A 27845-nucleotide genomic window follows, 5' to 3' on the forward strand; every position below is an offset into this window, starting at 1 on the left:
TGCTTTCTAGAACAGGACGCATACAGGGTAGCAGCCAATGGACATTTTGGAGGGGGAAAAACAGTTGCATCAAATTCTCAAATGCCAGATAAGAAGAGAATTGGTCAACACTGTTCTTCAAAACAGTAAAAAAAGCACCCACAGAATCATTAATATTAATAATAATATTAATTCTACACTAAGCTCCTAGGTGTAGGTACCAGCTGCCCTTGTGCAGTTACCAAATTGTAAATCCACGTATAGGCAGAAAACAAAACTCAACAAAAAACCCAAACAAACGCACCTAAAAAATCCTCCAGCTACAGGCTTGACTTTCAGAAAGTATTTACAGAGTCAAACAAAGTCCCCGACCAGCCTGGTAGCACAGAATTGTGTGCACTGACACTTCAAAGAGCTCCAAGAGACTCTGCCAAGCCAAACGTTTTTGTAAGGCCATTCTAATGGAAGTGTTTCACAGTAATTCCTGGCTGAGATGTTGCTGCAGACACTGCTACAGGCTATGTGAGTGTCTTCATCCCAGAGAGTCCCCAACGGCAGCACTGGGGTCTTGTCCCTCCTCTTGTGATACTTTCTACTTTCCTTACATGCTGGCAGCTTGTTGTGGGGGGACCCCCGGCGTAGGCTGGCGAGGCAAAGTGTACATGGCCCCAAGAAACTGGTCTGCAATGCGCCCGGCTTCTCTCAGTCCGCTCAGCAGAGCACCATGAACAGTGGCGGGGTAGTTGCGAATTGTGTGTTCTCCCGCAAAAAACAGGCGAGGAATAGGCTGGGGAAGCAGAGAACAAACACCGCTGTTAAGGCCTGCTCATGTTCCTCCAGATTCTGCAGCAAACAGACTTTGAGAAGAATGTTAGAAGTCCTCCAGATAAAACAAAGGAGAAAAACTTGATCTATTATAGGCTGCAGAGAATAATTTTATCCATAGCTACGTTTATTAATGATTTATATCACTAGAAAAAGAACCTAAATAAAGCCAAGGCTGCACATCTTTCTCTGCTGGTGCTATCAGAATGGCTACTGCTTTCAAAACCTCATCCTTTCAAAGTGAACTGGGGATGACGTAATGCCTCATTGGGTTCACTTCCAGTCTGGAAGACACCTTTTGGTTCCTGTTCCTCTCACGCTGGCCTTGACCCTCTTTCAAATCACTACAACTCACTTAAATATGGTGATGGACAACATAAATATGGAGTATGAACACAATAAATGCATGGTATTATAATACTCTGTTCAGATATTACCAAAAAGACTTGGAGTAAAACAATCCTTTATCTAGTAAAGAAATTACACCAAACCTGGGCAGGCAGAAATCATGGATGGAAAACTGAATCACTTTACAGGTTCTAATCATCATCAAAAGATGCAGGTAACCTAAACCTGTGCTTAGATATGGATGCGAAGCACTTAGAGAAATCCCCCTGGTTGAGGTCTTACTGAGGAGAACAGAGACAGCTCTCACCTGCGGAGCACCTGGAATGGCTGGTCCTGGAGTAATTGGCTGAGCCATCAAATCATAGTCATTGCCAGAAGAGCCGGCTGCTACATAGGAGTAGGAGCCCCGGGCCCAGGGGTCAGCGCGCCAGCGGGACACCACCGTTTCCTTAGGCTGAGACAAGACAGGAACTTCAGTTGCTGTCACAGGGCAAGGTCTACAGATCTTGCAAAACACAAACTACACAAACTGCAAGAATAAAGGACACGAAGCCCTCAGGCTAACATTAATGGTGGCTCCAAGTTTGTATTCCATGAGAATATGCATCCTAAGGTAAATGTCTTTGGTATCAACACCTCAACCCTTTGCATCATATCATGAGAACCTCCTGCACACAGCTTCTGCTTACTCCCTTCCTCCCCTTCAGTTCTTTTCCAGCCAGACCAGTTTCTTGTGGAGTTCACTGGTCAAAAGCTTCACTGTACTTTAGAGAAGGTGCAGACCATGGCAGCGAGTACCCAAGCAGCGCTGTCACCAGCCATGGACAGCTCAGCTGTAACCCCAGGAATGTAAAAGGGAGAAAATGAACTGAAGTATTTGACAGTCTGGAAAAGCTGGAGTCAAAAAAACCCCAACCCAACTCAACCCGACCCACAACCCAGACAAAACACAGCCCCAAACAACACCCCCCCAAACAACACCCCCCCAAACCTACAAACCACCTCTTCTCACAACACACACGGGGCAGTACCTATAGAACACAGCACACTCTCAAACGTGGAGGAGGTACCTGAAGATGTTGTCTGTACTGACCTGAGGCACAGCGCTGCTCCCAAAGATGCCTTTGAGGATGGCAAGACACCGTCCAACAATGACATCATCGCTGATGTTTTCCATGATTCCTGCTGCTTCTCCTGCTACCAAGGCCAACAGAATTGGTGCTGGGGTGCGGGGAAGGAGAGAGGAAACACAACGGAATCACTGACATCAATCATTTTAATCTGACAAGTTGGACTTGAACAGGCCTCGGCCTGAAAGAGACTTCAATAATCCAACAGCACAGTGGAGCAGGAGGCACCAACAGCACAGGCCAGCTGCCCCAGCACATGCAGTGCTCCTGAGGCTGCAGGTTCTCAACAGTCATTACCTCAAACAGACTGAAACCACTGGGAGGATTCCTGTCTGCACTACAACAGGTCACCCACAGCCATACAAGCACATGCAGTCTGCTCATCCGAGTTCCACTTCATTCACCCACCCATCTTTAAATACTTCTCAGAGACCAGTTCTCTGCCAACATAAGACCTTCAAAGAACTCCCACAGAGCTAATACAGGATGTGCTGTGATATTTCTAGGGGTTTTGCTTCTGGCTTTGTTTTCTGGATTGTTCAATCTGTTCGGTTTAAATAGTTCCTGCCCAAAATGCTATGGCTACAGAAATACAGATGAATCTAGTAGCAGAACCTTTGTATGACAGATGGTCTTTCTATATAAACCAAAACCCCAATACTACATGTTAAGTATGTAACTGAGACATCTTAAAGCCACAAAAGCAGACACACAAACAGCCTTGTTATCCAAGGCTCATTACGTGTATTTCTCCAGTCAAGTCTTACCAAACATTTTAACAATTACCCTACAATACAGAGATTTTAACAAATACCCTGGAAGGGCACCTTCTTTGCACAGCCATTTTCCCCACTTAAAAGAAAAACCTGGCCTGCCCTCTGGTACTTGAAACAGCCATTTGCAGGAAAAAGAACTCATTTAACAGTGCTCACTGTACACACGGCTTTGCTCTTAGTATGATACAAACCCAGCATGCTTACTGAAAGCATCTTCTGACAATTTGTGGCAGACACCGGCTGCAGGGAAAACAAAACTACCAATGGCAAAGTCCAGCTGCAGAAACAGGCAGGGCAACACCTTTTGCCTGCTTAAGCATTTAACAGCGAGGAGTTCTGAAGTTATCTGTCAGTCTGAGGCTCACAGTCCACTCAAAGCTGCTTTGCTGCTCAAAACAGGAAACAAGCTCATCCACTGGAGACACCACAGCTTGCATTTCCACTGCATCTCAACCATATGGATGGCCCTGCAGCTCATCAAGCTGGAATGGTAACGCTCAGCAAGGGGAAAAGAGTTATAGCAAAGCCTGCTCCACTGAAACCTGCATGTTCAATACTTCCCCTTGTCCTCCTACAAATACTGTTTTCTTATCATACCCATACGTGAACACCAACAGCATTTCAAAAAGTGCTCTTTTCTAGACCTGAAACTCACAAATAAGACACTGGCAAGAGTAGAGATGCACCACAGCTACCTTTGTACAGGTTCCAAAACAGGAAAAGTTCTCCTCTGCTTGCAGTAGTGCTACCAACATGACCAAACAAATTGACGCTCGGATCCCAGAAGACACGATCAAAACACAACACAACCTAGAAACAAAAAGAATCAGGAATTAGGAGGAGTGCAGAGAAAAAGTACTGCCTTCCACAGGTTAGTGTGCTCTTGCAGGTTACAGATTTGCTGGTTAGCAAGAGCTACAGCACACAGACTGAGCCAGCCTCCTCCTGAGCATCCCCTGCCCTGCTGCAGCTCCCTCAGTGACCAAGTCACCTTGTTAAGGTTGCCAAATCCCATACGCTGAACTGCCGAAGTTTTCCACTCAGGCAGAGGTGGCACAAACTGTACTGCTGGAGGCTGCTGCTTCAGCACTCCCAAGGGAAGAGTACACAGCACAGCATCACATTTGTAAATGAAAGTCTGGCTCGTAGATCGGGTATTTACAGCTATCACTTCACAACCTGGAGAGGGGAGAGAAAACAATCATTTCATAGGCCAGCAGGCAAGAGCATGGGATTAAAAATTAGAGAAACTCCCATAAAGACATATCCACATCAGAAAACATTTCATTTATGGAGAGAGCTTTACACTAACAATTACTTTACTTTTACTGAATGTTACAGACCACAAAGCTCACTTCCAGAAAGTGTAATTTAAACAGCGTCGGAAAATGGCCATACTGGGATAAGCCTAAAGGTTCATCTAGGCCAGTTAAATATAGTTAAATATATGCATGAACAAATAGCAAGTAGGCTGTGAGCCTCTCATTGAGTTGATCTCCCAGCTGACAGGTTCCCAAGCCCAATGTTTAGAAGAACAACAAAAAGATACAGTCCTTCCAGTTGTCTGAATTCGTGTGACATTCACTTATACTTCTAATACCAGATCCCGGGGCACCAAGTCTTAAAGCAGTTCAAGACCTCTTACTCCAAACATTTCAATCATTGAATAAAGAAATGGGAGCCTGAATGTGAAAGCGTGAATCAGCAAATGTAACTGAAAAGCACCATGCTGAACCAGCCACAGAAACGAGCAAACCCCACTGAAGATCAATATATCTCTAAGAGTTTCCTCATAATTCATTATGATCACCGATGTGATTTATCCAACCCAAATATAAATGGGAGGGGTTTTAAGAGATCAGTTTTCACATCTGCTTCTGGAAGCACTGAAATCTCATTTCAATGAGCACGGCCCCTCAGAGCAGCTTTCCAGAGGGGTTTGCTTTACCTGATGCTGTGTAGCGAACCTGGCGAACTGCTGTGTTCAGTTTAATATCCAAGCCTTCTGCTAAGGCTACAGGCACACAGGAATAGCCATTCCTCACAGTCAAGTGACTGCCTGTGAACTCAAAGTCATCATCCTAAAACGGAAATGTACAGAAAGCCTGGATTTATAATGAAATCGCATAATTCAATAGAAAATAATCAGCAAATCTGAACAAAGGCTTTTTTTCTTTCCAAAACTCCCTCTCCCTCCCCAAAAAGTGAGTCGAATAGATTTGAATTCTGTTTATTAGTCAAGAAACAGTACGGGAACTTCCAGTAGACAGTGTTATTAGAGGGAGGCTTTTCTGGCACTAACAAAAAGCTGCCTGGAATTCCATCAGCAAACGATCACCGTGTAAGAGCTCAGTATCTGCATAAAAGCAGACAGCACTTAAGGGTTTAGAAACTGTTACCATTGAGAAGCTTCCATGCAATGAAATAAACACAGTTTAAGTTCTTAGTGTACTGGAGAATGAATACATGAATTAGTTACCTGGTCCCAGTGCTTCAGGGAAAGCGTAGACAGGGGTGTAGCATTGGCAAATTCTAGGTTTGCAAAATGCCAGTCGAGTATTTGCCTGTCTCTTGATGACAGATAAACATCACTGGGAGAAAGCCCAAACATAACACAAAGCCATTCAGTTTGCTGTTTCAGACATGTGAGTCTCCTTCGTGAAAGCTGAGCATCAAACCCAGCAAAGTCACATTTCAAAGCAGAGTTCATGTAAAGTATTTTCAGTGAAGGCAGAAACTTAGCTTGAGAAATAAAAAAAAAGGACAAGGGGTGATGGGTTTAAGCTTATACAGAGGAAGTTCAGGTTTGATGTAAGGAAGAAGCTCTTCCCTGTGAGGGTGCTGAGGCGCTGGCCCAGGGTGTCCAGAGAAGCTGGGGCTGTCCCACCCCTGGCAGTGTTCAAGGCCAGGTTGGACACAGGGGCTTGGAGCAAGCTGTTCCAGTGGAAGGTGTCCCTGCCTGTGGCAGGGGGTTGGAACTGGATGAGCTTTAAGGTCCCTTTCAAACAAAACCATTCTATGATTCTGTAAATAATGGCTTAAGTAGCATATATAAGACAACGACTAAACCCGAGTGTAGTCACACAGATCACAAAACAATAATATTCTGCCAAACCAGGCAGGACTGGCATGCTACCATTATTGACAGGGATTTCCAATCTCAAAGGCACTGGTTACAGTCAGGATTTTACTGAAATGCAGCCTAGCTAAGAACCACCTTTTTATCCAAGTCACCTACGAAAGCAAGGAAAAGGAATTCTAAAGCTGCAGGAGCTCAAACTTCACGTTTGTACCTTCCTAATCCCTTGAGTTATCATAATTAAAAGAAAGCAAACCATTGCAGTTTTGAAACTCAGCGGTTTCTACAGAAAAGCAGTAAAAAACCTGCTTTCCCAAGTATTTCTTTTTCTGGTCTGTATCTTTACCTTGGAGGATTGGCTTCAAGTTCTTGTAACTTCTCCTCCAGTTTTCCTTGTGTTTCTGCCAATTCATCATACTCCTAATAAGATTGAAAGTTGACATCAAAATCAGTTTCCATGTAACAGGCCTTAAAGACATCATGTAGCATCAGACTAGAGCAAATCTCAAGAGAAATCAGTGGAAGATTAATGGCTTTAGGAATCTAAATCAAGCTATTTTCTTTAACATTTAATCCAGCATATTTTGCCCTATCATCTGTTGAACAAGTAGCTGAAAAATGATCCTTGCTTCTATCTTTCTATCTGACTTGGGTCAGCAAGGTGTCTTTCACTATCACAGAAAGAACAGGTTTTAAGGTTTCATTTTTAAGGCATATTTCTACACCCAGCTACACACTGAGTGGGGAAATAACTCTGCTTGTCAAGAGAGCGCTCTTTAAATTGTAATCTTTGGATAGAAAGAAGTCTTTTATTCAGGAAACCACCTTTTTTTAGAGAAAGGACTTCTCTCTTCAGATTCAGATTTTATTTCCATTGTGAGACCCAGCAGTACTAAAGATCAGGTCTGACCTAAAATTTAGCCTTCAAAGCATTAAATGCTGCCTGACATGAGCCAGCAGAGACTGTTACCTAAAAGTGAGCCTTTAACACGTTAATATGAACCTAAAGGTACTTAATGCAGTTATCAGCATTATAACCCAGAGTTACCATCAACTACATTCTCTTGAGAGTGCTGGAGTGAGAAATATGGTAGCACTTATACTGACTAATTTTATCTGGCTGCTGAAGCCCTCAGAAACCACTGACTTAAGTGCTTTATGTACATCACCCCTTACCTTGCAAAGTGCAGTCAGATCTCTGTGTTTGCTTTTCACAAGGAACTCTGCTGTAATATCTCGAGGTGGCTTCACCTCTGATGCTTCCTTATACTGCTGATGAAGTTCTTTAATCTTCTCTTTCAAATTCACCATCTTTTTTAGGTGGAGCAGGAGGAGAGAGGGAGGAAGAAAAAGAAAAGTAGATTTGGTGCAAGTGACTGTGTAAAATGGATATTCATCTCAAGCTATGCCATTACACCAAAGAGATGTCCTGGTTTTACCAATTGTTACTTGTACGTAATTCTACAGATAGGAAACTGTAATAAACAGCACCAACCCCAAACCAACATAGCTGAACCCCAACATCACTGATTTCTTTCAAAGTCTGTTGTAAATAACTTAAGATATGAGAGCTGACCTCAGACAAGTTTCATTTGAGAAACTTCCATGGAACAGTGAAGATGCCATCTACCACAGCCTATTCCACTGTAAATAGACCTAAACCACTGTTTCTACACTACAAATCAGATCTGTAGTAAAGAAAGTTAACATTTTAAAATACTCCCCCCAAAAGCCTCAGTCATTATCAACATCTCTACAGGAAGCTATCGCACAGCTCTGCTTATGTCCAACCTCTCCCTTTCTTTTCCCATATTTCATGTTTTAGTCTTCTGCCTAACCGCTTATGTGCCCCTCCTCAAAAACAGAGTCCTTTGTCAGAAGTGCTTCTAGGCAAGGCTTAAATAAAAAGATCTTTAAGAACAGCATCCGTGGCAACCTTCTGAGGTTTTCCATGAAGTTTTTGCCCATTTTGCCAGTTTCTGAGGAACACAACGCTCTCCTCTTGTTCTAAATGTCACCACCTAACCTTGTTGAGAAGGTCTTTCAATTCCTCCTGTGTTTTCACGATTTTTTTCCAGTGTTCAATCTGCTCATCCTTCACATGCTTCTCCTGCAGCCTGGAAAAGGGGAGAAGTGAGAGTCAGTTCAGCACAAAATCCTTGCAAAATTGACAAAACTCATTATCACAACCTAATTACTGTAATGCAGTAAAAGCTCATCATGGGGTATTTTAGTAAATACTCCTATGGTGATTAGAAAATTAATAGACATTTCCATAAATAAGAGCTACCTGACTAACTAAAACATGAGTCTGGAGTTACCTACTATTATTAAAAGGCAAACTACAAATACTATTGGCATAAGTGGGCTGTCTGTACTCCAAGTCAGACTACATCAATGATCTGGCAGTGTTAAAGGCCAGGTTGGACAGAGTCTTGGGTGACATGGTTTAGTGTGTGGTGTCCCTGTCCATGGCAGAGGGGTTGGAACTGGATGATCTTCAGGTCCTTTCCCACCCAAACCATTCTCTGATTCTATGATTCCATGATCTATCGGTTACTGTGATGATTTTCAAAAGCTTTCAAGAAAAGATGTTTGCTCCTTTAACCACCTTTGGCATATCTTGTTTCAATGAACACCATACACAACATACACACAAAAACCCAGCAAAGACCAAACGGCTGTATAAGTGGGTAATGCTTATCCTAGGAACATCACGAGTCTCAGGTATCTTAAGGAACATCCTCTACAGAATGGGAAAGTCTACCATGAAGAGGGACGTCACTCACTGTATGACAACCTCCAGAGCCTGACCTAGGGAGACAGGCTTATTATTGAGAACATTAAAATCCAGCTGATGACTGAGGTAGGATGTGGCTTCCAGCAGACGATTAAATTCTTGCTCCACCATTTCATCTTTCTCTTTTGGAACCTGGGGGTCAAAAGAACAGACCTTCTTCTGAATACGAAATTAATAGCAAAAAGGAAAAAGAGAGATCCTGAAAGCTCAGAGCCTCAGAGACGAGGCAATTGAGAAGTAGAAACTTTAAAAGCACCCAGAGCAGGGACACAGGTTACCTTCTTTACTGCAGTCTAAATGCAGTCTGATTTCACAAACTCAAGCCACCACCACTTCCCAAATCAGAGCAATGAAAAAGCCAGGGTACAGATAAATTCGTAGAGCAGTACTCAAAGAAAAGGTGCCACATGCCCTGACCTAGTGACACTTCAAGAGCACAACAAAAACATAGCTAAGGAATTTAATACTCTTTGCTCTCTCAAACAGTCAAACACCAAGGTCTGTTCAACACAAGGTCACTCTGCCAGGATGTCTGGCCAAAGAGCTACAATAAGAGCTGGTAAATCACGACTACAACCAACTTCTGTGCACACAAAGATTTCCTTACTGGAATGTGTGTCCATCAAAGCTCCAGAAACTGGCCAATGGGACAAAAGACTGCTCCGATGGTAGGACAGCTCTATGCAATCACAAGGCTTTAGAAGGCCTGGCACAGCTCAGTAGAGTAACTTATCCTTTGGATTGGTCAGCATGACTAAGAACTACCAATCCAGCTTTTCTAGGATGATGGAAGAAGCTTCCCAACATAAGAGCAGACTGACTGTTAGAACTGTCTACCAATGCCTTGGTGGCTTTCCCTGAATTCATTATATTCACCCTATTCACTCAGATGCAGCAGGAAAAGATGCAGGTGACAGATCACACCAGATTTGTGCCAAGGATCACTTTCTCACGCCTTTAGCAAGAAGCCAAGTATCCTCATCTGTCTTCTGAAAGAAGTTATGCTAAGTACCATAATTTAAGATTTGGGAGGTAGGAATGCTTCCAGTCAATACATGTGTGAGATTCAGCACTAAACTAGAACATACCACTTCTATCTCCAACTGCACTCCTTAACACTACAGAGGCTATTTAGGTTTGTGAATCCCAACTCTAGAATATCAGTGCTGAACTGTTGCGTGCATTCAACCAGATAACACTGGTTAATCAGGTTTTTAAAACATAAAACATAAGCAGAACAGCCAGAACAAGCCTATTTCAGGGAAAAGGAGCAGCAACACCAACAGAAGCTGGAGTGCCAGCACAGCAGACAATTGTCTAAGGAAAAACAGTCAGGAATTTACAAAGAACAAACAGGAACTTAGATTCCACAAAGCATCTGAAACTCTAAGTCAAAAACTCACGTGGAAAGAACTGGTTCTAGAATAGGTGCAGAAATGCTGGAATATTCCTATACCACCTGAAGAAGGGGACACATTTTCATTACTCCCTCCCCCTCTTCCTGGAAGCTATTTCCTGCTAGGCCAATACCCTGGTAACAAACACACTTGAGATACTATTCCTGTTCTAAAAGGTTAATGAAAACAGCATCAGACTTACAGCTTGTCCATTTGCTTCATAAAGTGGGCATTTCTGTTTGATCTTAGCCAGTTCCATATTCACTTGTTTGCTGACCACAGCCATGGGATTTCCTCCTGGAAAACATTGTGCAGAGTTAACAGAGTACTCCTGCAAAGTTCATCTGCAATGAAATAAGAAATTTATGCTCAATTTCAGCTGATATTTTGGAAGATCCAAGGGAACAGCTAAGAGAGTTACCAAGAAATTCAGAGGCCATTGGCAGCTGGGTAAAGCAGCTTTAGAAAGAGCTGCTCAGCAAGTGCAGTGAAGCCAGCACAGACACCACCATAAAGGAAGTGGGCAAAGGAACAGACACACAGAAGGGCATCATGCCAAAGAAAGAGCAAAGAATTCCACTAAGCACAAGCAAATTGTAAGATCTTCAACAGTCTGATGACACGAGAAGCACCTCTGCGACTTCAGTGACCAACGACAGCTACATCACCAACACAAACCACAGTTTTCAGTGAGAGCTGCCACCTGTTCTGAACATTCACTGATGAGAAATGCCAACTGCCAAAGAGGCTGGACAAAAATATCTACTTTTGATAGTTAAAACCACCCAATTCTTTTGGCCATGAAAGGAAATAGCAAAAGGTTTCACAGTTGTAACATCTTGTACCACAATTTGCCTTCCCACTCACCAAGTCCTGTCACCACCATTGCTCCCAGGTCAGCAACGTAGTTCCCTTTGCGGAAGGTCGCAACTCTTCCTCCTACTCGGTCCTTTCAAAAGCACAATAGATTAAACCTCCAGGAACATTCAGCAACGCATCTCAAATATAATCACTGGTACTTCTCCACGGCATGGGGTAAGGATTCTCCTACCCAAAGGGCCAATAAATAAAAGGTACGCTCTGCCAAGAACCTCTGCAAATGAACGCTTGGTCTTAGTTCATCCACGTTATGGAATAAAAAGTTTGAGTTGCATTAACAAAAAAAGAAAAAAGGAAATAAAAATAGATTTGGCCAGATGCAGCCACATCTACAGTAGGATCTACTGGGATTCCACAACCAACCCCTCACTGTCCACAAATAGGTTAAGTTACATACTAGATTTCCTCCTCCAACTTCCTACCCAAATCCAATAGCTCTATAGGAAATTATTCAACTGTGCTGATGGAAACTAAATTTTAGGGTAAGAAAACCCATCAGGCAATTATTCCTATCTGTTCTCCACAGAAGGGCCAGCTACCAATCAAGATAACCATGAATCAACAGCCCAGTTCAGCAGCAGGAAGAAGCTTCGGATACTTGACACATACAAGTGACTTCCCACCACTTTAAACTGAATAAGGAGGACTTGTGGGTCTTGGTTGATGAGAAGCTCCCCCTGACCCAGCTTCAGTGTGCACTTGAGCCCAGAACCCCCCCATGCTCCCCAGCAACAAGAGCAGCAGCGAGCAAACTGAAGAGCCTGAAACATTACTCTAACCTAAGCAGATTGTTTCAGGCTGTGCTGGGAAAGTATCAGAAGTAAATGAATGAACAAAATGAAGTCAGGAAGTAAAACATCTGATAAACTCCGATTTTTCATACACCACAAAATGTAGCTCTCTATAAAACTTAAAGCCTCTGTAAGCACACAGTAATAAGTAAGGAAAGAATTCATGTAGATTTAGAAGGTATAAAACAATATCCTGCCTGACACTGTATGGGAATCCCAAACAATGATTCTATTTAATGGGCAACTTCCTCAAGTACAGACTTGCATTCTGCTTTCCAGGGAAGCATCGGTTCCTAACCATGAAAGAAAGATGATTCCAACCTGTTACTGGTATAAGCTGATAACACAAGCACCTGGCGATACAGTCAACCCCTGAGAAAGTATTAGCCAGCTCCCAGCGAGGACAGACAGGACTGTTTCCCAGTGAGACAGGTTTAGCACTCAGCAGTACCTCCGGCTGCCTGTAACTATACACAAGCTTGCTCATCTTGGGCATGCTGCTGGGCTACCTGGGACTAGGCCTCAATGTGGTTATTGGTTAAGTTTCTATATAGAAGTGAAAGAGCACAGAAATTCATACCCTGGCTTCCAGAACTGTGACATCCATCCCAAAACTCTGCAGCTGGCGAGCTGCTGCCAACCCAGAGACTCCAGACCCGATGATGATCACCTTTCCAGTCTTCTTGGCTAAGGAGAGGGAAAAGTAAGCGACAGGCTCTGCATGTGCTTTATTACAACACTGCAAGCAGTCACGTTGAAGTTGCATTTAAAGAGACACCAAGAACAAAAAGCAGCTTCCCTCTCATCGGTTCTGACAAACTCTTTAACAAAACAAACAGCCACAGAAAAGAAAGTGGAAGTAATTTTGTGCATAACATGGTAACAGTAAAACACTTCACAGTCCTCCTTGATGAGACAGGTACAAGAAAAATATAGCAATAGTGCATCTGTGGCAAGGAAGAAAACAGGAGGAAAAATACTTCTGAAGAATTAATGTTTGAAGAAGAAACTAATTCTTATTAATTAGTGCATCATATAGTATATAAGAGATGCAAGTACAGGATTGTGTTTGTGTCTTTTGTTCCTCAAATGAGGAACACAGATAACTCATTCAACAGTGACAGCCCCTGAATTATCTACCAAAGATCTGCAAATGTTTTCCTTCTCAAAGTGATCTACTTGAAGGAACAGCTCCTCCAGGTCCAAATAAAACCCATGAACCCCTAGAGCCAAATGCACTGCCAGCATTTTTTATTTCCTCAGCAATGACTACCCTAGAAGAAAAAAAAGCCTCAAAACTTTGGCTTGAGAATCACCGAACAATGAACCAAAACCATTTTCAGGTTCCTTACTTGGAAGGGGCTTCACTCTCTTGTAGATCCCGAAGTTGATGAGCCCGTGCCGCTCCAGGTAGCTGTGGACTCTGTGAACGAGCACCGTATCACCTGCAAAATGGGAATGTTTCACAGTCATTCTGGATGTTCAGCACTGAGAGCATCTTCACAAGCAAACAGATCACAGCAGCAAGCCAGCAAAACCACCCTGAACACAGCCCTTCCTGCTCCCCAGCTGCCCTACCCAACAATCCATCCTCTTGAGAAAGGCTGAGGAGTTTTCGGGAAGCCACAACCTGGTTTTATGCTACCCTGTAGCTTTGAATCCTTCCTGAAACGCTGCACAGGACATGTATAGGACATGAAATGCTTCTATTTCTCTAGTGCAGAAGCACACCTTTCCTGAAACTGACTGCAGAAATCTGGAGATCCTTATGCAGAACTGTAGTGAGATTTACCACCATTAAACCAACCCATTACTGGAGCACTGAGCTCTCATGCTTGTTTTTATAAACACGATAATTCATTATTTTGCAATACTTGACAGTGTATCTGCACTCATTTCAGAACTGTTTTCTTCTTTAATTACTTCTTTATGGCTCCCTCACCTTTTCCAGTTTATTGGGAGCTTTTATGAGAAGGTTAGAATGGCCTACACGTGCAAGCAGGAGCTCCTCGCTCTTTTCATAGAGGCACAGAATAGGCTGGGTTGGAAGGGACCTTAAAGCTCCTCCAGCTCCAACCCCTGCCATGGCAGGGACCCCTTCCACTGGAGCAGCTTGCTCCAAGCCCCTGTGTCCAACCTGACCTTGAACACTGCCAGGGATGGGGCAGCCACAGCTTCTCTGGGCACCCTGTGCCAGCGCCTCAGCACCCTCACAGGGAAGAACTGCCTAATGTCTAAGCTAAATCTCTGCTTTGACAGTTTAAAACCATTCCCCCTTGTCCTATCACTACATTCCTCTGCATAAAGTGCCTCCCTTTTACTACCTTCTTTCATCATGGCCATTCAAGTTTTATGCAACTTCTTAATGGCTCCCAGAAACCTTGTGATTAAGCAAATCTTACAGCTGCAAAGCACCATGAAGCTGTAGCAAGCTTTACAAGCTCTATGGGAATTCACTCTCATGGAACTTCTGGACCAACCCACTTTGTTACCAGCTTTTTCTGAATTATGCTAAGGATGTATTTCTTTATCAGACAAATGAACTCTGACAAACCTGAAACATGAGCACATCGCAATGGTCCATTCTAGACATAAATGCTCACAGAGCTCCATTAAGAAAAAGACCCACCTGAAATCCTCTCTTGATTTTAAGCAGCTTTTAGTCAGCCAAAACTGAAAACCAACAGCAATGATACATACAGCACGGTTTTGGCAGTAAAAGACTTGACTTACTATTATAAGGTGCTTCTAATTGTTGGATAGTTGCCTCAAATGTCAACTGAATCTTTGGGTTGTCCAACCAGAGCTGCAGCTGTATTTAAACAAACAATAAGACACATTAAGTAACACAAAAGAGGTGTTTTCTGTGTGTTCCCAAATGTTGTTAGATGAAACCCTCTAACAAGTCACACTCTGGCAGTGCTATCCAACCCACACTGAACTTTGCCTTCCGGTGTATTTTAAGGTGCAATAGAGTCCATTTGCACTCCCTACACCAGTTCACTAAGTGGAAACACATCAAGTCAGCAATCTCCTCATCACACATCCGACAAAACACACACACACAGAACAAAAGCTACAAAATGGAAGTGCCAGAATCACCTGCTCCACCTTCACCGACACAAGACACTACCATGGGCTCTGCTGCCCACATATACATAGAGAACAGCTACAGTTCAAAGACCAAGCAGGAAGAGCTGCCTGTGTAATATTAATTATCACAGAATCCCAGACTGGTCTGGGTTGGAAGGGACCTTAAAGATGATCTGGTTCCACCCCCTGTCAGCCCCTCTACAAATACGCAGCACAGGGCAGGCCTTAGAAGAAGATTTAAAAGCTTCAAACCCCAACTGCCCTGCCTGCCCCAACAGATCAGTCAGCCTACATTCTGCTTTGTAAATGCTCATGATACGCTTTAACCAACAGCAATCTAGCAACAGCTTTTAATGTTTTATGGTTTGCTCCCCTTCCCCTCCCCCTTGGCTGGTTGGGTGTTCTGGGGTGGGGGGATCAAATGAAGTGGATCTCCTTTGGTCGCTTCCTTATGAGTCCTCTGAAGAACTCGGATGGGTTGTAAAAGATGACTTCCCTTCAGAAAAGCTACTGTGAGCCTTCCAAACTACATTTTTACTTACCAGGTGAGTCATTCAATTCTTGATTCCATTTGTTACCAGGCAAATTGGAAAGATCAGACTGACTAGTCTAACTCCTCTAACCTCCAGGAACTCTCTGTCTTCACGCCCTCTTCCATATTCTCAAATCCCTTGACACTGAGCCAGCTGTAAGTAAGAGGATGCACACTGCAGTTCACAGCTCTCCCAGAGCCCTGCTGAGCACTGGGTTTGTATTACCATTTGCTTCATCCACTGTTCTATAACCTCTGCTATCCTGACGGGAGGAGATCCTTTCACGAGTCTTCCACAGAAAGGGATTCCTGCTTAGGAACATCTCTAAGTTCCTCCATAGTGAATAAGGACCAAAGAGCAGCAACGCAGCTCTTCCAGGACAGCCCTGCAAATCCCAGCCACTTATCAGTTTCAGTGGAAGGCTTCTCTGCTTCTGATGTGTTTGGAAAAGGATTACTCACTCACTATACATATGAGCATGCTGTTTTCCAAGCTTCCCCCCCATTACATAAAACCAGACCAGAACGTGGTATCTCATGACTTCCCAAAAGTTACAACTTGGATTACCTCGAGGGAGATTTCACAGGAATAGGAGAAGTCACATTCTTAGCAAGATGATGTCCACTATGCCTGAATTTCACATAAATCTTTTAAGTTATTGAGCACTGGGTGATACCACAATTAATACCCTGTGATGCCCCTGATCATCCTTACGTCTATAAAAAACCTGAAGGCAAGAAGGTGTTTTGTCTCTTAACTATGGTAACAAAGCAATTTTCAAGACATTTCTTGCTTTGAACCCCATTTTTGTGCTAAAGAACCCAAAAGTATTGACACTATTTAAAAACATCACCTGCAAAACACAATTGCCACTGTCTGAGTTTTGTTTTGGTTTAACCTTCAGGTGCTGGCCTGAACTCAAGTGAATGAACTCCCCTGTGAATTATTTGAATATTGCCCCTTCCTTCTGTGTTTTACCTTGTGTGAAGTTTTGAATTAGGCAGACATGCTACAAACAGTCAGAAGCAGAGATTCCTTTCTTCAAGGATACAGCTTCTTTCATGAAATCAAAGCTGGTAAAGGAACTGTTCTGTTGTGAGAATAAGCCACAAGACTGGCTTAATAGCTCAGCACTACAGCAACTGAATGCTGAGCAAAGCACGAAAATACAGGCTTAGAGGTGTGACTTACTCTAAGCAACAATGCATGTGATTATTATCTTAAAGTATTCTACAGACACTTCTTTAAGCTGAGATCTATTGACCTAGTGATCTCAGCTTAGGCTGATCTCTTGCACCAGCTGTTTGCTTACCTTTTAAAAGCTGTAGTAGCTGAATCACGTCGCTTTGATGGTTGTTACGACCATGTTTTGGACACTGGAAATGTACTAAAGACTCTTTATGCTGCCTCACAGCACTGCCTCAATCAAGAACTGGATAACACCTTCCTTAGACACTCGGAGCATGACGCAATCGCAGAAATGAACCCCCACCATCTCAAACGCAAGGAAATCTCCCGACTGTTAGACATGGTAACTGCCAAACAGCCCTTGCAAGGTACCCAAATGTCCGACCCTTCTGCCATCAATACTTTTACAATAAACTTACAGTGCGGTTCCTGATGTACAGAAACACCTTCTGGGTCTGCTGTGGCCCACTGATTATATCAGGGAAGCAGGCAGCTTCTTGAGATGTCATGCGGTCATGTGGAAGTCTACTCTGGAAAGCTGCACCCTCCACACCTACAACAAAAAGACAAGGTGTCTCCAGGCACTGCAAAAGGAACTGCTAGGTAAGTGCTTTTACACTACCCTCCCTAGCCAGCGCATCCAGCCATGATGTGATATGGGGCCAGTTTCATGTCATGCTTTCATTTAGTCCTTTACTTCTGCAAGACAAGCAGGTTCCCAAGTGAACAGTTCTTTGAATTACAGGCACCAGCCAGGGTTAATGAACAAACTGTACCGCAAACAAGCAAAAACCCCGGCCAACAGCCTGAGAAATAAAGAGGGCTGGGCACATATCAATAAAACATGTATCAAATACAACACCTCTGTAATACACTATCAATAAAACTGCTTTAGAATCTGTCCTTCGTTTGCATGGTTTCCAGTTTCTACCAGAATATGAAAAACATTTGGAGCCTGCTCAAAGCCAAAAGATCTGTGAGACACAAGCACAACGCCTGCAGCCCTCAGCTGCTTCTCAAGGTTTCACCTGCACTGAACTCCTCAACCTGCAGGAACCCATCTTTACCCATCCTTTTCCACATTTGCCATATTCCCCACAAGCAGGGCAATGACAAACAATCCTATCCATGCTTTTCCCATGCTCCTTCCCCTAGCGCTGCTCCACATGGCAAAGACCAACGCTGAATATATACAGGAGACATTTTATCTGTGGAAAGACTCCATCCATAAAGGTACCTGCACTTCTATCAATTCAAACACTGGCAATGAAGCAATAACACAGTTATGGCCCCTACATTTCTCAATCTCATCTGAATGTTATAATATATATAAAATACACTCTAAACTAACAAACCAAGAGACAGCTGCATAAAGTGTTACAGCACAAGTGCAGAAAGCAAATCTTGCAGGCACAGTGAGCCAAATGCAATACTGAGATGGGAAATGTAGCAAGAACAAGATAAACTCTTATGTCCTAGGAAGTGTCTTAAGATCGGGACAGTCAGAGGAGAGGACATTCAACCTGGAAAGATAGAAACCAGTATCCCAAGAGGAAAAACCACACAGGTAATGCACTAAGATCAGGATCATCCACTGAGACTGGAACTGTTCCAAAAGATTCTAACAATGTCAAAGACCATACAAGCTTGCAGTTTATGATACTAACCAAGACAACTGTTTGCAAGTTGGAGGTTCATGTGCAGAGGTACACATGTGGCTGTATTGGGGAGAAAACTTCTCTTCTTTCAGCTCTGGTGCAGGCACACACACCCTTAACTTCCAAGCGTTTTTACATCCCAAAGGTGAGGAAAAGAATGTAAGGAAGGAAATGGTAAAGCTAAAACCCCACAATTCATTCACAAGCAAAGGTAAGACCTAACTGCATGATGGCTCAAGGGAAAGAAAGCAGTCTGTGATCGTTTACAGGAATTTTACAACAAGAGGAAATTAGTAGCAGAGGCAACAGAGCACTGCAAGAAAGTACAATGGAACTACTAATAGAAGTTGACACAGCACAACACTTTTTGACACCAATATTCAGTGATGGAGCAGAAACCCGCAGCTCTGCTGGAATTCCAGCTTCTCCAGTGATAAACCTGACTCTCTCTTACAGGTGGATACAGCAAGTGTGCTTCTCCTGACATCTGCTAAAGAGCATCGCCTGTGGCGCAGTGGTCAACTACCAAGAAACTCACATACACGTCCACTAAGGGAACTCACTAGTTTCTGGGAAACCTCTGTGACCTATTCCTTCCAATTGAGAAGCCAGAGAAACAGCCCTGGAAATAACTCCAAGCTGAGGGAAAAGATTGCTGGTTTGGGGTTTTTTAGGGCCACACGTCTATGCAATACCCAAACCCAGCAAACACTTCACTTCCTTTGGCCCAACCATCAGAAGATCTTCCAAAACCTGGATGTCCCTGAATTTACTTCTGCAACTACACAAGTCCAAGTGAAATCCATTTCAGAGTGGTTAAATCCCCCCCATCCCACATCCTTACTGCTTGTGTTTCACAAAGGCAACACATCAAAGGCAGCACCAGTTCAGAACTGGCCTTGGGGCAGGCAACTGTTTCATGACTGAAGGGATAGGTCAGCCTAGGCTGAATTCCTGGATGCTCATCTCTCGACACACATTTGTGCACACACTGCCATTTCCTGACACCCAGCATCAGCCACCAACGTGCTGAAGTTTTGATTATCTTCTTCCCCACATGAGGAATCTTGAGAGATGCTGCTCATTTATGGACTGAAACATTTGCAGATTAAAAGCACTCTGAAGGGAAGTTACCTGCCTGCTGAATCAGACAATTGTTAAAGCACACCCTCAGCATATATATCAAATGCAAAACATGCACGATTGCCAAACAGCCGGTGCCTGCCTAAAAACAAAGCAGGCAATGCATCCTTGAGCCCATAATCTGTAAGAGTCAGAAATCCCGTGCAAGTGGTAAGACCCAAACCATAACTTCTTTACTTAGAACAGCAAGGATGCCCTCTCAGATGAGTATCCTGAGGTTACATTTGCTTCAAAAAGAGCAACCTGGAGGTACAGAATAGGTTCTGGATCCTTCAGCTCCTTTGCTTAAAACCCGAACCCTCAATCCTCAAGTGGGAGCAGAAGTGGCAGAGCTGGAGGAAGATTTTCCCTTGCACTCAAAGCACTTAGGAGTAAAGACACCCATTGTGGGAACTGAGCAGTAAGTGCATGCTGCCAGCACCAGAACTTAGGCCAAATGGCGAATTCCCAACCCAGTGCACAGAGAAGCAGACTATGCCTGTCCCTGACAGATAAATCTCCTGGGCTCACCACTGGCTCAAGCACAAACCTCTCAAAAGAGAAAAGCACAAGAACAAAGGAGCAGAAAGGCACTCCCGGCTATGCTTCTGCAGCAGATTAGAGGAAAGGTTCTGCTGAGCCCAGGCCTTTCGGTGTCACTCAGGGTGGTAGAAACTGGCCAGGTAAGAAACATCTTTCTGCACGTTTGGACTTCCCTGAACAAGGAGAGGAGTGGAGGGATGAGAGATCGGCCTGAGGCATTTCAACAGAGGTTAGTGTCCTCCCTGCAGCCGGTACAGACCTCAACTGAAGCTGAAAATACCCCTCACTTGTTAAACAGCTCCTGTACCTCTGGCTAAGTCCTGAACAACAGCACCCGTGCGCACTTGCAAGCATCACTCCCTAACCTGGCGGCTCCTGTTACTAATTGGCAAGCATCAAACACCACCCTCACCTGATGCTTGGCCGTCTCCATACCCTCCAGAATTGTCGTCTTGAAGTCCTCCTGCTTGCCCTGTGGAAGGAAAGAGGAGAACTCAGGGACCTTACTCCATAAATTAAACCATATTGGACATAAAGGCCCGGCAGTTGGCGTTGTAGGTATTAAATTCCACCAACCAGCTAAACCCATTTCCTGAGAATCCCATCTGCTGCAGCCTAGGTTCAGGGCACCAATCTCTGCAGTCTTCTACGTGTTATCCATGTTACTGGAACGCTTTACATCAGACTTAATGGGACATACAGAAGTACACAACATGTAGCATTCCTGGTGGCTACATACTTATGATCAACTTCATGAATGGCTAGGATTTGATTAATAAGTTTACATTTCTTACTGCCAAGATCTGGTGGGTGGGTACCATCACATTCCATGGGTCACAACCATAGGAATTTGTCAATCCTGCCCTTGGTTGTCCTGAGTCTCTCCATGTACAAGGGGATAGTTTGAACCATTCCCAAAAGCCTCTTACTCTCAGAAGAACCTGCTCTTTTTAGTATTCTGCCATAAACCCTTCCCTGAAGCTTGACGACAGAACTGGGTTTGAAAGGCTCAGACCACTTGTTTTGGCTTCAGTGCCCTTGATCCACCAACAATGTTCTAACACACAAAGACCACCTCTGAATCAAGTACATATCAATCCATGCAATGTGATCAATACCTAGCACTGAAAGACATCAGTCTTCCAATGTACCCACGGCTGGAAACATGAGGAAAGGCAAAGCACTCATCTGAAAGATATGGAGAAGTCTCAAAACTACCTTAGCCTGCATGCAAGTCCTAAATAGCAGCCTTGACAGGACTACAACACAACAGGGAACAGAGATGGAGTACAGCCGAGATACCTGCAGGAACAAAGGCAATGTAGGTCACCCACACACTGCTCGTCGTCACAAGAGATGCTAGCTCCAAGTTCAGCTTGTAAGCAATATCCTTGCACAGTCAGGTATTTGCCTACTGTTGTCATTTCCAGAGAGCAGAAAGCCATGGAATGCGACAGGGACAGCCCAGCACTGTTTGGCTGCTGCTGTACCAAGGCTCCATCAAACCAACACTCCAACAGGCAGCAAATTGGGTGTTTTGTCAAGTCCAAGCAAACCCCCACTGAAACAAATCGCTGAGGTCATGGTAGCAAATGGAACAGTCACTTCCTAGAGCAGAGCTGCTCAAGGTGTCATCTCCAAACAGGCAAGAGTAAGGTCTAACCTAAGGCTGAACACACAACTGTTAAGATTACTCTTCAGAGGCTGAAACTGGGTGGCCAATTTTGCCAGGCTGCAATTTGGGGCTCTCAGGGGATACACTGCAATTGCAGCTGCATTTCAGCTGAATTACAAATCTCACCCCCAAAGCAAAGGCACAGAAAGCAAACCAAATGTTTTCATACATTGATAACCTGGATTAACATCTGCAATGTTGTAACATGTTCAGAAACTCACAACAGAGACCGTGACAAATAACTGCATTTTCGGAGGCCTCAGAAGTCCCAAAATCAGGATTATATGAACTAATGTATCTGGAACAGCAAGAAAAAACGTCTCACTTCATCTACACTGGAAGTACTTTATTTTGCTGGGAACATTCCAAGACCTGCTTCCATTCTGGGAAAGACTAACACAACAAAATCTCCAGCCTAGGCCATTCATTTGCAGGAAAAGTTGTATTTATGCCTTCTGTAAGTTAAGAAATTGAAAAGATGCTGACATCGGCCTCTTGCATTCCTTATCTCTAAATTAGTACTGACAATGAGGAGACGGGACAAAATTGCTCCCAGGTTACTTACAAGAAGACATCAGCATTTTCCCCTCTTCTGTTAGGAACAGCTAAACCAGGTCAAAAAAGAAAGCACCACTATTACTGCTTGCTCAGACACAATTCTAATCACTACCCAGTCTGAGCACAGAAGTATGGAAACAAGGTCTCTAGTGCAGGTTGCCTCTCCTTCCCCCTAAGAAAGTCAGGTTCCAGCTGCAAAGGAACAGAGCAGCAAGCGAACTGCTGATCCCTGCTGACATCCAGTTACTGCAGCCCAACACAACATGTGCAGGAGCAGAATCTGTTGGAAGTCTCAAGGCAACAGAACAACAGCTGAGGAGCAGGCAGGAAGAAGGGCAACAGAAGAGTCCCCTTCATACTGTCTTAAAATGAAGACTAGTGGCCCATGGTTACAACTGTGTACTGAATTTCATTAGGAAAACAGACAAGTTGGATGGAAGACAGAGAGAGCAGCACTCAGTCTGACTGTTCACTTGACGTCCATCTGCATCACGATCAGTCTTATGCTTCTTGCAAACAGCAGCTAGAAACACAAGATGCCCACAGACAAAAGGAAGAAAAGGAGCTGGTAAAGAGTATCCTCAGGAGGCCAGAAAAGTGAAAATCCCATTGGCAAGGACAAACAAGAAAGATCCCTAGAAGAGAAAAATGAAAGCAGCAAGCTCCTAATTCCAAAGGGATAAAAATGTCACTCAGCACTGACAGTGAGTTTGGAAGCTTTTTGCCATCAGAAAATATTTCTCTATTAAAAAGAGGAGAGACACTTTAAGGAAATTGCCTTAACCATGAAATCTTCTTACCCCTTTTCAAACTGCTCTGCAATAAAACCCAGCAGATCCTGCAAATCCAGACTATAACAATTTGCAGAGCCAAAACATCTGGAATTTCCCACAGCTGAACACATCAATGGAACCCACCCCAAACAAGACCAGCACTTTGCTGTCACCTGAAGTGTGATATTTAATAACCTCCTTCTACTGCAAACTGACAGTGAGGGCAGACTAAGGAAACACCAGCTACTGTCCCTATTACATGGTTAAGTTTGCAAATGAGGCTTTTCAACACAAAAGGTCATAACCCGTTACATGACAGCTTTACACCTCTACTGCACTACCGATGTTTTTACAGGCTTTAAACATACAAAGGAAATTATTCAGGTCTGCAATGAGAATAAATTAACAGCAATACACAAACAACTTGTTGTATTTTGCTGCATTTTCAATATGCAATCCTGCACTAGAATTACCGTCCTATTTAATACTTCTTATTGAACACTGCTTTTTGCTTCAAAGCAGCAACAGAGAGAAAAACAACTCAATCACAAACACTGCTTCTATACACAGCAGGCTCCAATGCCTCTCCCTGCTAACAGCTGTTTGAATTAGAAGTCTCAGTGCACTTTAACAGCCAGCAAGAGATGACCTGATGCTCTTTGACACCTGCATTAATAAAGACAGAGAGATCCACTCATGTATATGGCTTCAGAATCCTTTAAAAATACAGCAGGACTAGCTATGGAATGACAATGGAAAATCTGTCATCTTCCTACATCACTGCTTCATGCATATCACAGCATTTCTGGGAATGGAGAAAGGATACAATGACCTGAAATCTCCTTATCTCTAGGCAGCTGGATATAGCCCATTTTCAAGTTGGTTGTATCTAGATGACTAAATCGAATGCTTGTGGAGTAACTGTCTAACAGACTGTTGTATGGATAGAACAGCATGTGTCTATCATGACCTATTTTCCACATCTCTTCCTTCACAGGATAAAACACTTCACTGATTATACCTCAAACTGATTCCAGTAATCACTCCTAGAGGTGCAAAATGGCAGAGGTATCTGAGAGCTCTCTCAGAAAACATCTGAGAACATCAGAAATGTGTTAATATGAGGTCTCAGGGATTAAACCCAAAGTCTGAGCTAAATTAAATTGAAAACTTTAGATATTTGCTTAATTACACAGATCAAAATTCCATTTCTGATAGATCAGCTTCAGCTGGGGGCACGGAGGATTTTCATTGCAAATGTTTCAGTCAAGCAGATGAGCTACACTATTCCAGCACCCAGCCAGAAGCCAACAGCCACACCTGACGAGAGATTACAGGGCCAAATCCCAAGAGACAGCACACAACTGTGGCTATTAATATATATTCTGAAACTGAAGGTAAGTATCCCCAAATCGACATCAGTCACATTGTCTACATTCTCAAACCTGCCAGCCAAAAGAAGCCAAATAAGAGCAGCAGAACTGAACATTAGCAGTTATCCACATCAGTGATGAACTATCAAAAGGTCAGTCACTAGATTTCAGCTTCTGTCTAAAAGCAGCTGGTGCACACATCACCTCAGAAAGTCTCTGCAACAGCTAAACCTTGCCAAAGTGTGATTTTGTACATAGCAGAGTGACACATCAACACCAGACCTAGCTACTGGTGGCAGCTGGAAACACAACAGAGGGAGAGGGTACTGCTAACACCATGAAACCTCAAAAGCAGCTGCTTCCTGAACAAGACTGACCAAAAACCTTCCCAAGGAAAAGTGAAGCTTGACAAGTCTGTCAAAGGCAATAAGGAAAGCACTGAAGTTTAAGCAAACAGGATCCAACCGGAACTTAAGATCAGAGTCATAGTTTTAAAGCCACAGGAATCACTGTAGATTAAATCTACTCTCCTGCATAGAGATCCCCTCAGTAAATCTAACTTCTCAGAGGAGTAAGTGACTGTTGGTACACGAGCAGGTGTGACAGTTAAATGCCAAAGAGGCCATTCTGGTCAATAAGCTTCCAAAGACAAGTCAATAAGGAGAATGAGAATACAGCATGAGAAGTTTGGCTTATTAAATCTGGAGTTAAATCATGCATATTCCCATCTTTACCAGGCTGCTCTTCTGTGATTTCCCCTCCTTCCCATATTGGGCCAGCAAAGAAAACACTGTAGAAAATCATCCAAAACCGGACTCGATTCATGATGCTGCACCTGACCCCACTTAATTTCTGGCAATAGAACAGGTAAGCAGTGTCAGAGAAGGAGAAGAAGGTCTCTCTACTCACCAGATGGCTCCTCTGGCTCGCTTTCATTCTCCTCTTCTGCAGGAGCAGGTGGAGGTGGTGGTGGCAGTTTCTTCTCTTTCTCAGCCTTAGCGTTTCTCTCTTCTTCAGAGTAATACTCATCTTCTGACAGGTTTGCAAGACTCTCGTCCATCTCTCTATACTCCACCTGTAAGAAGCACCACAGAGGATAAACACGCTGAAGATGTCTCTACGTCTCACTGCTAAAATGAACGCTGCAAACAACAAAACTGCTTACAGCTCAAAAGGCCTGTGTTACCTTGTCTTATTACAGCTGCCATGTGATAAAATCTCCAACAGCTTAGCGAATTCCCTGTTTTACCTCCACTAAAGTCTTTGGTACCCAACTGTCCAATAGGAACTTCCTATAGAACCCAGCTTATCAGTATTTGTTATATTATCATCCAACCCCTCTGGCTTTCTCCCCCTTCTTCACCTCCCTGTCAAGCCCAGGGGTAACAAATCACCCCTATGTCCAATCCATATATTCCAGCTTGAATTCAGCTGTCAAACGTGGGTGACCAGACCTGTACACAAGATTTCCTGAGGAAATCCCACACGGATTTCCTTGGGTGCATCTCACACTGGTTCAGAAACCAGGCTTTTTTCCCCAAGTTAGAAAGTTTGTGTATTTCTACCTGTTGGAAAGGGAATAAAACACTTTTCAACATGCAGCCATGGGAAAACAAAGAGAAAGCAGTGGTGACCCTCCAACATCCTAGAGGTCACCTTGTGATGACCAAAGCAACTCTTCATGTATCTTCAAGAGATCAACACGTCTGTCACAGTCCAAGTTCAGTCATTAAGACAGGGCAATAACGGGCACAATTCACAACAGCACTGGAAGTCCGCGTACAGGAAAGCCTGAATTCAGTAAAACACCAACACGCTCCATGAGCCACCTTTTAGATGCTCACGTTCCCTGTCCAGCACATTCAGTTCTCACTGCCCAGCAAGCGCTGCACCACCAGGATCTTTTGTGAGCCCAGGTTCTGAAGCAAGTTTCAATGATCCCACGGCACCATAAGTACATTATCACAGGTATTTAAACCCAACACAAACTGCTTCTGCCCTAAGGCCCTCTGAAGCCCCCCATCCTCCTTGAGCTCACACAACTTTCAGAGAACAACTGAGTCCAAGGAAAAACTCTAAGCTTTTCCCTAGGTTTGTTTTTAACCTGGACACCTCCTCAACTGAGTTCACCCCACAGACATTCACAGTAAGGTGACTCTGTGCTACCCTGAAGTGATGATGGGGAGACGCTCTGCCAAAAGAGATTAACACCCTTAGCAAACCCACACACACTGCACTAATTCCTGCTTGTTAACAGACGACTGTAAAGCAAGTAAAACCCAGGTATGGTGCCTTTAGAGATCACAAAATGGTTTGGGTTGGCAGGAATTGCAAAGTTCATCCAGCTCCAACCCCTGCCACAGGCAGGGACCCCTTCCACTGGAGCAGCTTGCTCCAAGCCCCTGTGTCCAACCTGCCCTTGAGCACTGCCAGGGATGGGGCAGCCACAGCTTCTCTGGGCACCCTGGGCCAGCGCCTCAGCACCCTCACAGGGAAGAGCTTCTGCCTAAGAGCTCAGCTCAGTCTCCCCTCTGGCAGGTTAAGGCTGCACCAAACTGCCCTACCCAGCAACTCCTACATACAAAGGACCGGTCGAGCTATCACATCAGGTAAGAGCTCTGAAGAGGAAGACATTCAGTGCCGTGGCTACAGAACAACAGAGCTCCTAAGAGTATTTTCAGCTTCCACATCAAACCCACTCAGCACAGGGCACAGTAGAGATCGTCAAAGTCTTCTGCAAGCAGGTTTCCAATAAAATTTTCAAAAAAGAAATGGCAATTTCTTCATGTTCACAGTAACTTATGAACGTTACCTACCAAATTACATAGCAAAGGTACAAATTATTAGAAGCTGTTCGTAGCCTTTAGATGTCATTGATAAATCTCACTATTAACACCCGGGCGGCACCGAGCAGCGGGGGGCCCCAAGGGCCGCAATAAGCCCGCCCACAGCCCGCGGCACCGCGGACCGCGCTCCCCGCACCCCCCACGCACCTTGGCCCGCTTGCGGCGGCTGGTCCTGCGGCCCTCGGGGGTCTCGGCGATACCCGTGGTCTCGGCACTGGGCGCAGCGGCGGCCCCCGCAGCCGGCGGCTCGGACAGACCGCCCGGGGGCGAGGCCCGCGGCGGCTCCTTCTTGCGGGGCGTGCGCTCCGCAGCGCCGCCGCTCTCGGCAGAGGAGCCCGGGGCCCCCGCAGCGGCGGGCGGAGGCACCGGAGCCTCAGGCCCGCCCTCGCCGCCCGCCGCCGCCTCCGCGCCCTTCTTGCCCCCCGACAGCATCGCCCCGGCCGCGCCGCACAAAGGAGCCCGAGCCGCGGCGTGAGAGA

At 44.4% G+C, this 27845-nt stretch overlaps 1 protein-coding gene across 2 annotated transcripts; it reads right to left on the reverse strand.

The window, feature by feature from the left end:
• On the reverse strand, positions 1-27819 carry LOC308228930 (lysine-specific histone demethylase 1A). 2 transcript variants are annotated; one of them, XM_080632559.1, is made up of 20 exons: positions 27514-27819; positions 25430-25595; positions 20554-20613; positions 17238-17371; positions 14738-14816; positions 13357-13449; positions 12585-12691; positions 11202-11283; positions 10537-10631; positions 8927-9069; positions 8164-8254; positions 7314-7448; positions 6484-6557; positions 5538-5649; positions 5007-5139; positions 4050-4237; positions 3754-3868; positions 2246-2373; positions 1460-1606; positions 1-766 (listed from the first exon to the last, which is right to left on the reverse strand). In XM_080632559.1, the coding sequence occupies exons 1-20, from the start codon at positions 27796-27798 to the stop codon at positions 581-583; spliced, it is 2553 nt and encodes an 850-aa protein (XP_080488685.1). In that variant the 5' UTR covers positions 27799-27819; the 3' UTR covers positions 1-580. The 2 variants fall into 2 exon arrangements, with proteins under 2 accessions (XP_080488685.1, XP_080488686.1); XM_080632560.1 differs by lacking the exon at positions 20554-20613.
• Between the last annotated feature and the right edge of the window lie 26 nt (positions 27820-27845).

This window comes from Psittacula echo (genome assembly GCF_963264785.1).
Source record: "Psittacula echo genome assembly, chromosome: 21".
NCBI lineage: Eukaryota > Metazoa > Chordata > Aves > Psittaciformes > Psittacidae > Psittacula > Psittacula echo.